Raw genomic sequence first — 17,366 nt, forward strand, 5'->3', positions numbered from 1 at the left:
TATGACTAGCTTCACACACCTGAGCCCCAGGTGAGTGGAGACAGTAGTGAGTCAGGGGCCCATGAGGCAGGCAACTGAAAGCTGTTTTGTAAGTATTGAGTACATTTGTGTGTTAACAAATATTTAAAATAGCAGTTACTATCACTGATTGAGGGCATCCTTTGTGCTAATCACTTTACACATACTATTTCAGTTCATCTTTACACCAATCCTCTGATAGAGGCAAAATTGAGATAATTGCCTCTATTTTATAGAGGAAAAAACAGAGGCTTAGGAAAACTGCCCAAAGTTATAGGTTTGATAAGAGGTGTCAAAAATTCAAACCCAAGGCTGACTGAACCCAAAGCCCATGTCTTCCATTCTAGCACACTACCTCTCAAAAGAGTAATACCAATTAGTGAAATTCATATGCTAATAATAATAGCATCAATAATCCTATCATTTGTTGAGTACCTGCTATCTGCCAAACATCATTTCCTTTAATCCTCACAACCATCCTGAGGTAGGTTTTTCTACCCCCATTTTACTGTGAGGAAACCAAAGCTCGGAAAGGTGAATTAATATGCCTAAGCACACAGTTGGCCAGTGGTGTTCTAGCTGACCTTTTCCTAAGTTCTTTCAAAACTGCTTTTGTTAATAGTTTTCCCTTTGGCCAAATCTCTTCTCAATATGTCTAATATGTTGACTGTCAAAGTGTGTCTTTGGACTGAGTCTTCATGGCACTTAGGAGCACAGGTTACAGACTCATACAAACCTGGGTTTGGATGTCAAAACTTCCATTTTAATAGTTGTATGATCTTTGGCAAGTCACTTAAGAAATACCTGCCCTCACAAACGTATCATTTAATTTACATACATGAAATGCAGAACAAACAGATCCATACAGACAAAAAGCAGATTAATGGTTACTGGGGATGGGCAGAGGGGTGAATGAGGAATGACTGCTTATGGGTACAGGGTTTCTTTTTGGAGTAAAGAAAATGTTCTGGAATTAGATAGTGAGGATAGCTGCACAACTTTGTGAATATACCAAAACCCACCAAACTGTCCATCTTCAAAGGGTAAATATGGTATGCAAATTATATCTCAAATTTTTAAAAAAGAAAGAAAAGAAAGAAATATCTGGCCTTCTAGCATAACTCCTGGATTACATTTCTGGACAACAGCTGAGCTTTGTTAAGCCCTATATCCTACCTTCCTCCAGGGCTAAATTGTTTCAAAATATCTGTGGTTACCTAAAATGTTAAGTCCAATAACCTACCATCTCCCCAAGTCTCATCCCCGTATTTCTCTGCACACTCTCCCTTGATCCAAGCCCCACCACTTCGTCTCCCTCCCAATTTCTTCTGGAACCTCTGGAACTTCAAATAAGTTCTCATTTCAGGGCCTTTGCACAAATTTTCCCTGTTTAAATTCTATCATTCTTTAAGTCTTAGTCATTTGTGTAACATCTTCAAGAAAACTTTCCTTACTGGGGCACGTGGGTGGCTCAGTCATTAAGGGTCTGCCTTCAGCTCAGGGCGTGATCCCAGGGTTCTGGGATCGAGCCCCACTTCAGGCTCTTCCACTGGGAGCCTGCTTCTTCCTCTCCCACTCCCCCTGCTCGTGTTCCCTCTCTCGCTGGCTGTCTCTCTCTCTGTCAAATAAATAAATAAAATCTTTAAAAAAAAAAAAAAGAAAAGAAAGAAAACTTTCCTTACGGCTCAGACTTACTTGGATCCTGCTGTTATATACTCACAAAGCACTCAGAATATTTCTTTTGTAGCATTCATCGCAATCAGTTAAGTAGTTATATATTTAATTAGCCTGTCTCTTTGGCTAAAAATACAAGCTCCATAAAGACAGGAAACTGCTACATCCCAACATCTACCATACTCTCTGGCACACTGTGGGTAGTCAGTAAGTATCTGCTGATTGAATTATCCCACCAAACCTCACTTCCTTATCTCTCTTTTCTTTTTTTTTTTTTTAAGATTTATTCATTTACTCTGGGTGGGGGCAGAGAGAGAGGGAGAGAATCCCAAGCTGACTCCCATGCCGAGTGTAGAGCCTGACGTGGGGCTCGATCCCACAACCCCGAGATCATGACCAGAGCCAAAACCAAGAGTCGGACACTCAACCAACTGAGCCAGCCAGGTGCCCCCCCTTATCTTTAAAGAGGTTATAAAAATATTTACCTCATAGAGTTGTTGATACAATTATATTAGTTAATATATGAAAAGGACTTAGCAAGTGCAAGGCACATCATTAATGATCAAATTGGTGGCAGTGATGATAATGGTGGTGATCATTCAGCTCCACATTTATTACACAATATATATCCTTGTGTGACAGGCGAAGATAAAACCATGAGCAAAATAGTAAACTATCCCTGTCCTGCAGAACCTACATCTAACAGTATCCAGGAACTAGCCAAGTTCTTGGACATTTTCCTAGGCTTTTGGACTCTCTGCCCTTTTAGGCACCCTCAAATTTGTGTCCTATTTCGCATCTTACATCTTCCTAATCCATGTCTGTTGGTCTGTCATTTGCTTCAGTCCTCACCGCTATTTGTTCATATGAACTCTGCTCTGTGTTAGCTTTCAATGTTTTCACTTGAAAACATCTTTCTGAGATCAGTGTCCAAGGTTGCTCCTTCTGGCATACCTTTTGTGATCTGCTCTAACTCCAGAGAGGGGAAGTACTGGCCAAGGTATGAAGGCTAGTGGCTGGAGCGCCTATCTCCTGGGGCTCCTTGTTGCCTTCCCTGCCTTTTATGCTGGCCAATATTAGGTTAAGTATATTGCACACACAATTACAAAGTCTTTTCGTATCTGATTTTATTGCAGATTAAATTGTATTTCTAAACCACAGTTGAGCTCCCCTCCCCTTAACTATATCCTGTGGTTCAGAGGTATGGTAATCCCCGAGGGAAGAACAGTAATCTCAGGGTGAGTGACATCCAGACCTAAGCTGGATACTCCAGGACCATCTATTTTCTGCGTTAAGTAACTCAGCAGGTGAGTCATTACTCATTCCCTGGTGCATTCTGACTTCCATAGACATCATCCTGCCATCGTGATTGATCGGTATGTTTTCTGGCGTGTGATGAATATCAGCGTTATGGTCTTAACACTGCTTCTACTTACTACTTCCACTGAGCCAAAGAAGTATGTGATTCCACCCAGTTTTATTCCAGTAAAGCTGGGCTTTTCACTCATCTGAAATGTGAGAGGACTGTAAGTAAAAACTTCTTGGGCTCCCAAGGAAAGAGTACTGAGCTAAGAGTTTGCAGTTCTAGTCCCAGCTCCAGTATGTACTTACATGTAATGTCAACTTTTGTTCAGTCACTTATTCACTCAATATTTATCAGGTACCTACTTTAGGCCAAGTACATTGCAGGCTGGGTACATATGCACATAAAGAAAATATAGTTGCCTACCCTCAAATCTTTATAGAGAAGACAGTCCATGTGGGAATTATTTATTACACTGCAATGTGAGATCAGTGTAATGGGCTGTACAGGGAAAGGAAGGATTGGCAACTTGGAAGGTCAACAAGGAAGGTTTTCATTCTTCATTTCACAGATGAGGAAAACCAAGATTACCAAATTAGGGAGATGTGAAATACTCAAAAAAGGAAAGGCAGTGGGGTCTTGGGAGAGGTAGAAACAATGGGCTCCAGTCTCAGCTCTATGGCTCATTTAAATGGCTGTTGACCTATTAAAAAAAGCATTCATTAATCCAGGCATTCAGTAGGACATCTGAGAACCTGTTATATACCAGGCACTGTGCCAGTGGCTTCCATTTCCTCATTTGTTGTGCCTGTGAAAATCAAATAAATTCTGAAAATGAAAGCAGTATATAAACTGTAGAATACTACCAATATTCCTGCATATATAGTCCTTCACACCTTACAAGTACTCTGATTTACATCATCTTCTATAATCTTTACAACGATTCTGTATGGTGGGCATTATTATCTGCATCTTACAGGTAAGAAATTGAAGCACAGAGAGGTCAAATAACCCACATAAAGTCATATACATAGCAAGATATAGAACCCAGACCTGATGCAAATCCCCTGGGTTTTTCTTATAAATGTTAAGTATTAACACTTCCAGACAGGCCGAGACAAAGAGGGTCACAAGACTACATATGATTAGATGCCAAGAGATAATACCAGCTAGGTCAGAAAATAAACAGTCATTTTAGCCAGAGTAGTCTTTCACGGAAAAGATGAGAACTGAGCGGGGTGTTAAAGGATGGAGCCTTTGGATAGGTGGTGAGAAGGGTGAGGGCATTCCAAGTGAGGCTCTGGCCAAAGCAGTAGGGCACAGTGGAAGAATAAAATCTGTAACAAAGGCATGTGGAAGGTAGCAGGGGCATCAGACTTGGAGATGCCCTATCTGCCCTTTTATATTTAGGTGATGCCCTAATGACAGGTTTACTCTCCTGTAGTACAGAATGGTAGGAAACAGTATTCCTTGAAAACTTATGCCTCCCTTTCAGCAGTCCTCAGAATCAAAGCAAATAGAGCAGGAGCATGGAGTCACCAGTCTGACCATCTTTAACAGTGGACTTTTGAAACTTTCTGATTTTTTTCTATTATCCTTTCACCAGATCTGGCCAAATTCTCACAATTAGCCTAAGGCGAGTATCAGTGAGTTATTTCATAAAGAAGTAAGGCTTGAGCCATTAAGGAAACAAGCCTAAAGACATTCAAGGACCACCCCAAGATAACTACTGGTGGATCCATGAGCAGCCAAGATCATGCTCATAAAATGGACATAAAATTTCTCCAAATAATGCCTAAAATAAAATGTTAACGTAAATTGCTAAAAGTCATCATTCTAAGCAGCATTATACAACTAAAAGAACACAACTGAAACCTGTTAAGAGGGCAAGGGAAGACTAAGGAATGCATTTATCGTGATTCAGACGGTTTTACTGTAGTCATTCAAATAAGGTTTTATAAGTAAAAATTTAGTTTATTACCCTTTTCCTATCGCTACGTAGCCTCACATCGCAGTCAGGTCACCAAGTCAAACGGTATACTTAGAAACACTATGGAAGTGCAAAAATAAAATGACCTGCTCAAGGTCACACAGATTATCGGAACTGATCCTGGTTCCGAAATTCCCACTGTGGGGCTCCTCTCTTTCCGGGCCAATGGGCGGCAAGGGTGGCTGGCCGGTAGAGGGGGCGTGGCCCACGGGTAAGCGCCTCCGAGCGCGCCGGGAAAGGAGTGGAGGGAACACAACCCTTTGACTACAAGGCGCCGCGTGTGCTGCCGGGAGAACCTTGTTCTCGCCGGTGTCTCATACCCGGATGTCTGCAGAGGCGGTGATGGCCCGGCCGCCACCTCCCAGCTCTACTCTCCCCACCACCTCCGCCGCGCCCAGCGTGCGTGAAACCTACGTTACCTTTCCCAGAGCTCCGTTCATCCTTTGCGGCTGTGGCCGGTAACTGCGTAAGCTGAAGACCCGCCCAAGCTGCAGCGATCCCCGGGCGTCTGAAAACACTGACGGAACGCCTCGACGTGTCCAGTAACAATATGCGACCGAGACTCACTCAGTCCCCGCAGCACCTTGGTTCCGGTAGCTTCTGAGACCCAGTAGCTCGAAAACTCTCCAGACTCCGCCCTCGCTACAGGTTAAATGTCACCTTCACTGCAGTTCTTCCAGGCAGAATTAATTGCCACCTCTGTGTTGTCCCAGTGCTTTGCACACGATTCTGCTTTGTCATCCACCATACTGTGTATTATTTGCTACTGTCTCTTTCACGTATTTGATTGTGAGTTGCTTAAAGACTGAGATCCTGATTAATTCATTCCAGTGGCTAACACAGGACATGGAGATCTGACTTCTAACCTTGATTTAAAAGCGGATTGGCCCTAAGTGAGCTTTTCTGACATTCAATTGCCTCATGATAATTGATAATAACTACTTTCTATTGACTGACCATTATGGGCAATGCATTATGCTCAGAGCATCACTTAATTTCTTCCTCACAAGTCTGTTAGTGAAATATGATCACTTGATTTTACATATAAAGATATTCGGAGAGGTTAAGAGACTGGTCTGGGGCCAACCAAAGCTGAGTTTCAAACTCAGTCTAGTTTACGCAAAGTGTTTTCCCTCTGACACACCCCTTCTCACATGAGATAATAATGTCACTGCACATTCATTTACTTACTTTACACACATTAACCATTTACTTAGCATGACTTTGTACCAGTCCTTTGATTGAATCTTGGGAATACAGAGATGAATAATACATGTCCCTGCCCTTAAGCAACTCATAGAGAATTTCATCAAACTAAAAAGGTTTTGTGCAGAAAAGGAAACAATCCACAGAAGAGACAACCTACAGAAAGGGAGAAAACAGTTGCAAACCATACATCTGTTAAGGGGTTAATATCCAAAGTATATAAGGAATTCAACTCGGTAGCAAGAAAACAAGTAACTCGATTTTAAAATGGGCAAAGGCATTTGCCACGATGTGGATGGACCTAGAGGATATTATGCTAAGTGAAATTAGTCAGAAAGAGAAACACAAATACCATATGATTTCACTTATATGTGGAATCTAAAAAACAAAACAGACTCTTAAATACGGAGAACAAATTGGTGGTCCAGAGGGGAGGTGGGTGGGGATGGGCAAAATAGGTGAAGGGAATTAAGAGGTAAAAATTTAAGTTATAAAATAAGTCACAGAAGGACACCTGGGTGGCTCAGTCGGTTAGGTGTCTGCCTTCCACTCAGGTCATGATCCCAGGGTCCTGGGACCTAGTCCTGTATCTGGTTCCTTGCTCAGCAGGGAGCCTGCTTCTCCCTCTGCCTGCCACCTCTCTCTTTCCCTCTGAAGAATAAAATCTTTAAAAAATAAATAAAATAAGGATCAGAGATGAAATGTACAGCATAGGGAACATAGTAATATTGTGATAACCTTGTGTGGTGACCGATGGTGATTACACTTACCATAATGAGCACTGAGTAATGTATAGAAGTGCCAAATCAATATGTTGTACACCTGAAACTAGTATATCATGGTATGTCAATTATAAGTCAGTAGCTTTTTAAAATGGGCAAAGTACCTGAATAGTCATTTCTCAAAAGAAGACACACAAATGGCCAGCAATGTATAAAAAGATGCTCAATATTACTAGTCATCAGGGAAATGGAAAACAAAACCACAATGAGATATCACCTCACACCTGTTAGAATGGCTATTATCAAAAAGACAAAAGCTAAGTTTTGGCAAGGATGCGGAGAAAAGGAAACCCTTGAACACTGTTGGTGGGAATATAAATTGGTATCACTGCAATGGAAAACAGCATAAATAGTAAATGTATAATAGAATATTATACCAGCCTTTTTTTTTTAAGTTTTTTTTTTTTTATTTATTTGATAGGGTTGGAGGAGCGCAGCAGGCAGAGGGAGAGGGAGAAGCAGGCTTCCCGCTGAGCAGGGAGCCCATCTCGGTGCTCGATCCCAGAAAGATCACGACCAGAGCCGAAGGTAGACGCTTAACCAACTGAGCCACCCAGGCACCCCTATACCAGCCTTTAAAAACAAGGAAATCCTGTCATTTGTGACACCATAGATGAAACTGGAGGACATTATGCGAAATGAAATAAGACAGGCACAGAGAAATAGATATTATATAGAGAGAGAGAGAAAGAGAAAGAATGAGGGCATGAGTTGGGGGGGAAGGGCAGAGGGAGAGGGAGAGAGATAATTTTAAGCAGGCTCCACGAGGGGCTCCATCTCACAACCCTGAGATCATGACCTGAGCCAAAATCAGACGCTTAACCAACTGAGCCACCCAGACACCTCACTTATACATGAAATTTAAAGTGGCTGGACTTAGGAGTACCTGGGTGGCTCGGTCCATTAAGTATCTACCTTCAGTTCAGGTCATGGTCTCAGGGTTCTGGGATCAAGTTCCGCATCGGGCTCCTTGCTCAGCAGGGAGGCTGCTTCTCCCTCTGCCTGCTGCTCCCCCTGCTTGCGCTCTCTCTTTCTGTCAAATAAATAAATAAAATCTTTAAAAATTTTTTTAATTTTTTAAATAAAATAAAATAGTTGGACTCATAGAAGCAGCGTATAGATTGGTGGTTACCAGGCATTTGAGTGGGAGTTGGGAGCAGAATGGGGAAGTGTTGGTCAAAGGGTAAAAAGTTCCAGTTATGCAGGATAAATTAAGCTTAGAGATCTATTGTACAGCATGATGACTACAGCTAATAATACTGTATTGAATATTGGAAATATGCTAAGAGAGTAAATTTAGGTGCTCTCATCACAAAAGATAACTGTATGAGGACATGATATGTTAACTAGCTTAACCATAATTAATCATTTCACTATGTATATGTATATCAAATCATCATATTGTACACCTTAAATATATAGAATTTTTAAATGGCTGATAGAGATCAGTAGGGAAGCCAAGTCATAAACACTTATAAAGCAATAATGAATTATAATTACAGAGATATACACATAAACTCTGTGTATGAAGGGAGTACCTGGTCACATAAAGTCAACATCAAATGAAATAACAAATATGCAGTTATTGTTATTGTTGCTGTTATTATTATTGCTGCTACTGTTTTGATGTTATTGTTGTTCTTAGCAAGGCAAAGATGTAAAACCTGGTAAATATAAATGGGGCTTCAGTGATAGGGAGTTTGCTTTGTTGTCAGAAACGCTGTCAAGATCCCTCATCCTATTGGGGCACCTGGGTGGCTCAGTAAGTTGAGCGTCTGACTCTTGATTTCAGCTCAGGTCATGATCTTGGGGTTGTAGGATCAGCACACATCAGGCTCCTTGCTCAGTGAGGGGTCTGCTGGAGATTCTCCCCCTCCCTCCCCTTCTGTCCCTCTCTCTCTCTCTCCCCCCTCCCCATGCTCTCACTCTCCCATACATCAATCAATCAATCAATCATTTTTTTAAAAATCCCTTATCCTATTGTTTTATCAATTTTTTTCCCATGACGAAATTCCAAGGAGCTACAAAGGACTATGTAGGTAAATCTATGTCCCCCAAAGGTAGCCCTTAACCTTTTGGGGCAGAGTCGTTAAGAGATCATCTAAACAGACAAATTCACATTTAAGTGATGCTCTGAGCATAATGCATTGCACATACTGGTGGGTCAATAGAAAGTAGTTATTATTAATTATTATGAGGCAGTTGAATGTCAGAAAGGCTCACTTAGAGTCAATCAGCTTTTTTTTTTTTAAGTTTACTTATTTCTTTTAGTAACCTCTACACCCAACGTGGGGCTCAAACTCACAACCCCAAGATCAAGAGTCGCATGCTCTATCGATTGAGCCAGCCGGGTGCCCCTCAATCAGCTTTTATATCAAGGTTAGAAGACAGATCTCCATGTCCTGTGCTAGCCACTGAAATAAATTAATCAGATAGGATCTCAGTCCTTGAGGAACTCACAATAAAATATGTGAAAGAGATACTAATAAATAATTAATACATAGTATTAGTAAATGAAATAGCAGAATTGTGTGCAAAGTATTGGGACAACAAAGAGATGGCAATTACTTCTGCCTGGACAAATAGCAGACAAGCCGTACCTCCTCCACCACAGTGACTTGTTTTTGCCTGCGTGGGTATCTAAGAGCTGTTGAGATTTTAGAAGTGAATTTTTAAATAGAAAAAAAAAAATCTGTCGAGTTCCTAGTTTGTGTCGGGTCAGGTCTTTTCAGGTATATAGGTTCATTCAACCCTCCCAATAACTGTGTGAAGCTGAGAATCACTCATTCATTTCATAGGTGAGGAACAGAGGCACGAAGAAGTTACCTAGTTAACGTAAGTAACCCTGCAAGTGATGACCTATCTGATTTCAGTGCCTGTGTTCCTTCTGTTACACGGGACTGCAACTGTAGGTTTCCCAAAGGGCAGACTGCCTAGGCCAGAGAGTTTCTTTCCTTGTCTAGTCCGGGTAAATGCAACCTGATACAAACCCATCTTTGTGTTGTTCATATACTCTGAAGATGGAGAAAGCTGAGGGGAAGAGGAATAAGAAGGAAGAAAAGGACAATTAATTCTGTTACAAAGCACAGGGATTCTCAAGACAACCAGAATACTTTCAAAGGTCAGGAATCTAGGACCCAGAAGAGAGGTGAAATCAGCATACATGGATGTAAAAACACCATAGCAATATCCTTTAATGTTTCAGAATGGATATTATTGTTGCCAAGCTCTGCTGATGATGTCATGTGTTACAAGGGAATATGAGCTTACTGAACTTCCCAGAAAGACACTTTTTTCAGATGTGGCCAGCAATCCTTGCATATCCATTATTCTATACTTTCTCTGGCTTATTTTGTCTCCAGCCTTTAAAAATTAAGCCTCCCATGGAGAAATCAAGACAGCTCAATACAGGGCACTTTCCAGGTACCAAGGCTCCTGCTTTCTTGCTTTATCTTTCTATATGAGCTGCCCAAGAGAAAGGATGTACCTTATTCATCTTTGTATCTCCAACATCTACTCCAGAGCCTGGCCCGTGGTAATACGCATCTGGTGAACTGAATTGAAAACTTCCTATTCTTCTTTCCCTTTTGTCTCCTACCTCTGTGATGGCATTCTTGTCTGCACATCCACTAGTGGCATAGTAGACACATAAGGATGGGAGAATGCGTATAGAATATGGGCTCGGATCCAGCCCTGCTTCCACCATTTACTCGCTGTGTGATTTCGAATGTTTGAGGAACTTCAAGTTTGACTGAAATGTATATATAGAGGGAAAAAAAGTGGTGAGAAAAGAGACTAGAGAGGCAGAATAGAGTCAAAGTGTTAAATTCCAGGCCATAGGGTTGGGGAGGCTTTGGCCAGTCAAGAATCAGTAAGGAGTAGAATAGTGGAGGAGAGAATGGAGCCAGGGAGTCTGCCAGAAGACCAGGGGAGCCATTTAAGTGAGAAAGAGGAGGGCCCAAGTTAAGGGCCTACCAGAGCTGAAGAATCAATGTTAAGGAGGTAGAATGGGCAGGATTTGGTTAAATGGTTAGGATTGATTAGACATGTATAGTAAAGAACATTTTGAGTTATAATCTGAGACAGGTCCTATAAATAGGTACATAGGCCAGTTTCCCATTCCCCCAGGCATGTGACCTGCTGCTGCCCCTCTCTTTATCTTCCTGGAAGCCCCTTGGGCCATCATCCTAGAGTGGGAAATAGATTGAGGCTCACCAACCCTCCTGACCTCCCCAGTGGAAGAAATAGAAGAAAAGGGGTAGAACATTTGAATGCCATCTGTAAACGGTGCCTGAAGCAAATCCTTTGTTATTTACGTTCTTCAGTTTTGCCGTGATGATGAGTGGATATTAGAAGAGAGGCAGCTAAGATAGTAGGGCTAAGGAAGAGAGAACTCAATAGTAAATTGTGATCACTTCACTTTGACAATGGTTGACAAATCCCTCTCTCCCTCTCCTCCAAAACATTCTTAATGTTGCCATGAGAGTAATGTTTCTAAATACACATATAACCATGTCACTTCCCTGCCCAAGAACATTTAATGCTCCCCGCACCCTGACTATTGCAGTGGTGTCCAACAAAACTTTCTACAAATTTGTAAATGTTCGATATCTGCTCTGTGCAATATGGTAGCTACTAACCACATGTGGCGTTTGAGCACTTGAACTTGAAATGTGACTAGCACAACGTACGAACTGGATTTTAATTTAATTTTTATTTAAATTGTATCTTAAATAGCCATTCATGGATAAGTGGCTCCCTACAGGATCAAGTCCAAACTCTTGAATAAGACCTACTGAGGGGCACCTGGCTGGCTCAGTCAAAGGAGCATGCAACTCTTGATCTCAGGGTCGTGGGCTTAAGCCCCACGTTGGGTGCTGAGATTACTTAAAATAAATAAATAAGATTAAAAAAAAAAAGACTAACAATGAGAAAAATCTTAAAAAAAAACAAAACAAAAACAAACCCATACTAGGATCTTTACTCCCTACTGCTACCTACCTATCCAGCTTCATTTCCCACTCTTTTCAACAGAAATATTAGTCCCAGTCAAAACAAATTTCTATAATTCTTTAATCCTGACATACTCTATCATATCTTCATATCTCCCTGCCTTTGTACCTCAATTCTTTCTGCTGAAATGACCTTTCTTTCCTTACTCGCCTGGCAAATCCCAGCTCTTCTTTCAAGATACAAGTCAAGTGTTACCTTTTTTATTTAGCCTCTTGCATCCACTTCACAGAAATGGTGTGGTCCCTGTGGTCCCTCCACTGTGCTTACACAGCCCCCTTTGCATGCCCTCAACACAGTGTGTTATAACTATTTGCTCACTTGTGTATCTTGCCCACTGGATTGTGAGCATTTTTAAAGGAGTGATTTTTTTTCACTTCAAAGACTGACCACAGATACTATTGTGTTTTGTTGTTTTGTGCCTTTCAAACAACTTACATGAACATTACGCAATTTTTTTAAAAAGATTTTATTTATTTATTTGACAGAGAGAGAGACAGCCAGCAAGAGAGGAAACACAAGCAGGGGGAGTGGGAGAGGAAGAAGCAGGCTTCCCAGTGGAGCAGGGAGCCCGATGTGGGGCTCCATCCCAGGACTCTGCGATCACACCCTGAGCCGAAGGCAGACGCTTAATGACGGAGCCACCCAGGCGTCCCGAACATTACCCAATTTTAGCAAAGTTACCATAGGTAAGTTTTCTCACTTTGTAGATAAAAAAACCAAAGGGAAGAAGATAGGTGGCTTGCCTAAGCTTAAACAATTTGTACATGGCAAAAAACAGAGTAATGTATCTTTCTAGCTCTGGATGTTCCTTCTTTTTTTTTTTTTTTTTTTTTTTTTTTTTAGGATTTTATTTATTTATTTGACAGAGAGAGAGAGAGACAGCCAGCGTGAGGGAACACAGGCAGGGGGAGTGGGAGAGGAAGAAGCAGGCTCCCAGTGGAGGAGTCTGATGTGGGGCTCGATCCCAGGGATCTGGAATCACGCCCTGAGCTGAAGGCAGACCCTTAACGACTGAGCCACCCAGGCACCCCCTGAACGTTCCTTCTGATGGTCAACAACACCAAATGCAAATTAGAAGTTCTGAGATCCTCCTACTGCCAACCCTAAGTCTCAAACCAACAGTCGGTGAACTGGCATTTACACAGTACACATGAATTTGGGCCATAAGCAACTTTCCTGAGAAACTAACAATGAAGTCAGTCTTTTCCCAGATAAGAATGGAAGCTAAATACAATGAAACACCAACGTTTTTCACCTTGTAAATTTCCCCTCCCCCTCCAGACAGATGTTTCTCAATATTATTCATCTTTTTTTTTTAAGGTTTAAAATTTTTTTTATTTTTTTAAAGACTTATTTATTTGACAGAGAGAGAGCACAAGCAGGCAGAGCAGCAGGCAGAGGGAGAGGGAGAAGCAGGCTCCCCACGGAGCCCAGAGTCTAATGTGGGACTCATCCCATCATGACCTGAGCCGAAGGCAGACACTTAACTGACTGAGCTACCCAGGCACCCCAAGATTTTTTTTTATTTTTAAGTAGTTTCTACACCCAATGTGGGGCTGGAACTCACAACCCTGAGATCAAGAGTCACAATGTTCTACCAACTGAGCCAGCCAGGTGCCCCAACTTCATCTTATACTTAGTCCTGAGCGACGTATTCTTGAAGGAGTATTCTTCATTTTTCTTTGTATCCCAATAATTTGGCACAGGTCATAGAACATAATGAGGCTACAATAAATATTGGATGAAGTAATGAATGAAAGAATATTTAAACGTTCTTAGAGGTAATTATGGAGTTTAGATTTCTCCAAGATCTTGCACCATCAAAAAAGCCTGGAGGAACTTTGCCTTTCTGGCTTTATTTTTACAAGTCAACCTTCTATAAAAGCTTTAAAAAAAAAAAAAACCTGATCCAGTCCACAGCACAACCACATCAGAGAAAGCCTTAGGGAAGAAGAGAGAATAAAGGGAGGCCCTTTTGAAGAACATGTTTGATCTCAGATTAAACTTCCTTTAAAGTAATAATTCTATGGTCCCCTGTCATAAAAAGTTACCCAAAGGTGCCAAATAGTTCTAGTTTATGACTAAAGTAAAAATATACGCAGTAAGCTGCCTTCAATTGAGAACTATTTTAGCTTCAGTAGAACTTTTCTGCTTCTATTTTTTGGTATGGTTTTGGTACAAAGAAAATCATACTTACAAGGAAAAAAAAAAGATAAAGGGCCAAAGGTGAAAGAGCAGGCTACCAAAGAAAAGCCAGAAAGGAATGATGCTGACGCCCCAGCCTATACTTTACAAGGAGTTCTCTGCTTGTGCAGGGTTGGGCCCAGAGAGCAGGGCTTGCCTAACCCTGGAGAAAGGGCGAATGGATGATGAAAGAGGCTGCAAGAGGGAAGCTCAAGTGGTTAGTGAGATCACAGAAGCTGTAAGAAGGGAGGTTACAAAGAACCACCTACCAGGCAGCTAGGTATGCAACTCAGTCAGTCTTTCCAGAAGCCCAGAACCTGTGTTCAGGTTGGTTCAACCCAGCCTCTAGCACAGGGATACTGGGAAAGCACCTGCCGCACAAAGCTCCTCCAGCACAGGGAGGATACTTGGACACTGGGAGGCTATCCTCCTCCCCTTCCTTCTATAGCTGGCACTATTACTTGCCATTAGAAAAACTTTTCTTAGGGTGTAGGAAGAATCTTTTGTGTTGCTGCTATCTGAGCCCCAGATACCGAATGTATACTGGGGAAAAAAAAAAACCAACAACAGAAAAAACATTATTTCACTCTAGTAAACTACTCAGAGCCTCTAGTATAATTCTCCTGCTTGACATCTTGGGATTAGGAGACACAGGTGCAGATTTTACAAGATCATGATGTTGGGGGGGGGATCGTGATGTGGAGGCAAATTTTGAAATAAATTCTTCAGAAGAGAGTACTACCTCCTTGACCTACTGGGATAGGAATTTCTAACTTTCATCTTCTCCAACTATCTTCTCTATGTCTTTTTTTCTTTTTAAGACTTTATTTATTTGAGAGCACGAGAGCAAGCGCGTGCACATGAGTGGGGGGCAGGTGGGCAGGCAGAGGGACAAGCAAACTCCCTGCTGAGCAGGGGGGTTCCATCCCAGGATACAGGGATCATGACCTGACACTTAACAGACTGAGCCACCCAGGCGCCCCTCTCCTCTATGTCTTTATTTGAATGCCTTATCCTTTTTACCTCTACTTTCACAGTCTTCTACCTGAACTACTGTGCTGGCTTTCTAATCTACAAACTTTCAGTCTCATCCCCATTCCAGTTCATTTCCAAAAGCACATAAGGATTATGATTTAACAAACAAAATAAATCAAATCAAACAACACCTTCCATAACTACTTACAGCCCTCTAATTTGACAACACATTCCTTACCTTGGCATTCATTGCTCTCACGATCCATCTCCAATTTACCATTCTAACCACTTTTATCACATACCCATTGCTCCTACTACACTGATAACTCTGTTCAACATATTTTCCTATACTGCAGATTATACTAAATGTTCATATTTAGGATTACTTTCCTATGGTAGCTATCATGAAAAGCAAAATTCATTCTTTATTTCAGAGGCACCAAATCCTGTTTTTGTCACCTCTTCACAAGCATTGAATATTGATATATTTGAAGAATTTCCAGATTTGGTAAGTAAAAAATTGTATATAAAAAATCTTTGTGAATGGATAAAGAAAATGTGAGAGAGATATATAATTATATTATATAAATATAATATTCAGCCATAAAAAAAAGAAGGAAATCCTGCCATTTGTGGTAACAGATTAACTGCTCAGTGAAATAAGTCAGACAGAGAAAGACAAATACTGTATGATCTCACTTATACAGAGAATCTTAAAAAAAAAAAACAAAACCTAAAAAATAAGCTCGTAAATACGGAGAACAGATTGGTGGTTTCCAGAGGCAGGGGTGGGTAGGGGGATGGACGAAATGGGTAAAAGTGGTGAAAAGGTACAAACTTCCAGTTACAAAGTAAGTCCTGGGGATGTAATGTATAACCCGGTGACTATAGTTAATATTACTGTCTGTATATTTGAAAGTTGCTAAGAGAGTGTATCTTAAAAGTTTTAATCATAAGGAAAAACATTTATAATTATGTGTGGTGATGGATGTTAACTAAACTTATTGTGGTGATCATTTCACAATATATACATATATTGAATCATTGTTATATACCTGAAACTAATGTTTTATATCAATTTTATCTCAAAAAAAATCTTTGAGACTTGGTAGTTCATAAATTCTGTTTTCTGTTTTGGTTTGTAGTATGGTTGAACCTTTCCCCCATGCTTTGTTATCCAATTGTATTTCCTTTGTGAATTGCCTGTTCATGTCTGTTACCTATTTATCCTTTGTGGTCTTAATACTTTTATTCCTGCAATCTCAGCCTTTTACACACACTCTTATATTTTAGGAAGCAGCTTATGTTCAGGGAAAGAGCACCATACTAGAGATCATGAAAAACTACCATTATTTGACACAGAGCAAGTCATTTCTATTTTATACACCTCAAATCTGTACCCAAATCTGTGTACCCAAATCTACAAAATGAGGATGATGCAACAGAAGCTCCAAGATCAAGGAAAAGTGTCAGTGAATGGGGCTACCCTCCAAAAATCCTGATTTCTGCTTTATCTAGAAGAGCTTCCTTTTTATCCGTTGTCATATATGTGTGTGTGTGTATATATATAAAATATAAATATATAATTATAAACAATATAATAAATATGTTAATTATATAAATGTATAACTATATATAGTATAATATATGTATAAATTACATATATATAATTTATATATGTATATATATATAAATTCCTAAAGCCCTTCCATCTCTAATGGCCATGGATTCCTTTATTCTGCCATAGATAGACTGTAACCAGTTAAAGATCAATTCCTGTGGTTGTTATTTCCGTCTTATAGATACAAAAACTAAGGTTCAGTCCAAGTGAATAAAGTATTCAAATCTGGCTAAAAGAACTTCCAACTCTGGATACTTTTACCTTTGGTGAAAGTTTGGATTTGTTTCTTCAGCATTCTTACCACTCCAAGATATAATGATTCTGAGTTTCTCAAGACTGTAGAACCTTAAGACTGTAAAGTCTCTGAAGGCTCTAAAATCTTCTAATTCTTGTGGAGTAACTAACAGAGGGAGGATGAAGTTGTGGAATAGTCAGCTCTTAGCTAGCTCCCCTCCACCTGCCCCACCTCCAACTGGCTATTCACTTAAATTCCAAATGTTTAAATGACCATGGGGGAAATATGAAAATTATAGCTCATTCATTCACCCATGGAATAGTTTATGCTATGCATATAATTAAAATGATAAAGAAAAATATTTA

General features: G+C 40.5%; 1 protein-coding gene across 1 annotated transcript in view; it reads right to left on the reverse strand.

The window, feature by feature from the left end:
- Window positions 1-5,545, reverse strand: part of MRPL48 (mitochondrial ribosomal protein L48) — a 54,507-nt gene extending 48,962 nt beyond the window's left edge. Inside the window, exon 1 of the mRNA XM_026518069.4 lies at window positions 5,405-5,545. Coding sequence (XP_026373854.2) covers window positions 5,405-5,425 — 21 coding nt within the window. The 5' untranslated portion in view covers window positions 5,426-5,545. The remainder of the gene's footprint in view (window positions 1-5,404) is intronic.
- Between the last annotated feature and the right edge of the window lie 11,821 nt (window positions 5,546-17,366).

Source organism: Ursus arctos, unplaced genomic scaffold, assembly GCF_023065955.2.
Source record: "Ursus arctos isolate Adak ecotype North America unplaced genomic scaffold, UrsArc2.0 scaffold_22, whole genome shotgun sequence".
Taxonomy (NCBI): domain Eukaryota; kingdom Metazoa; phylum Chordata; class Mammalia; order Carnivora; family Ursidae; genus Ursus; species Ursus arctos.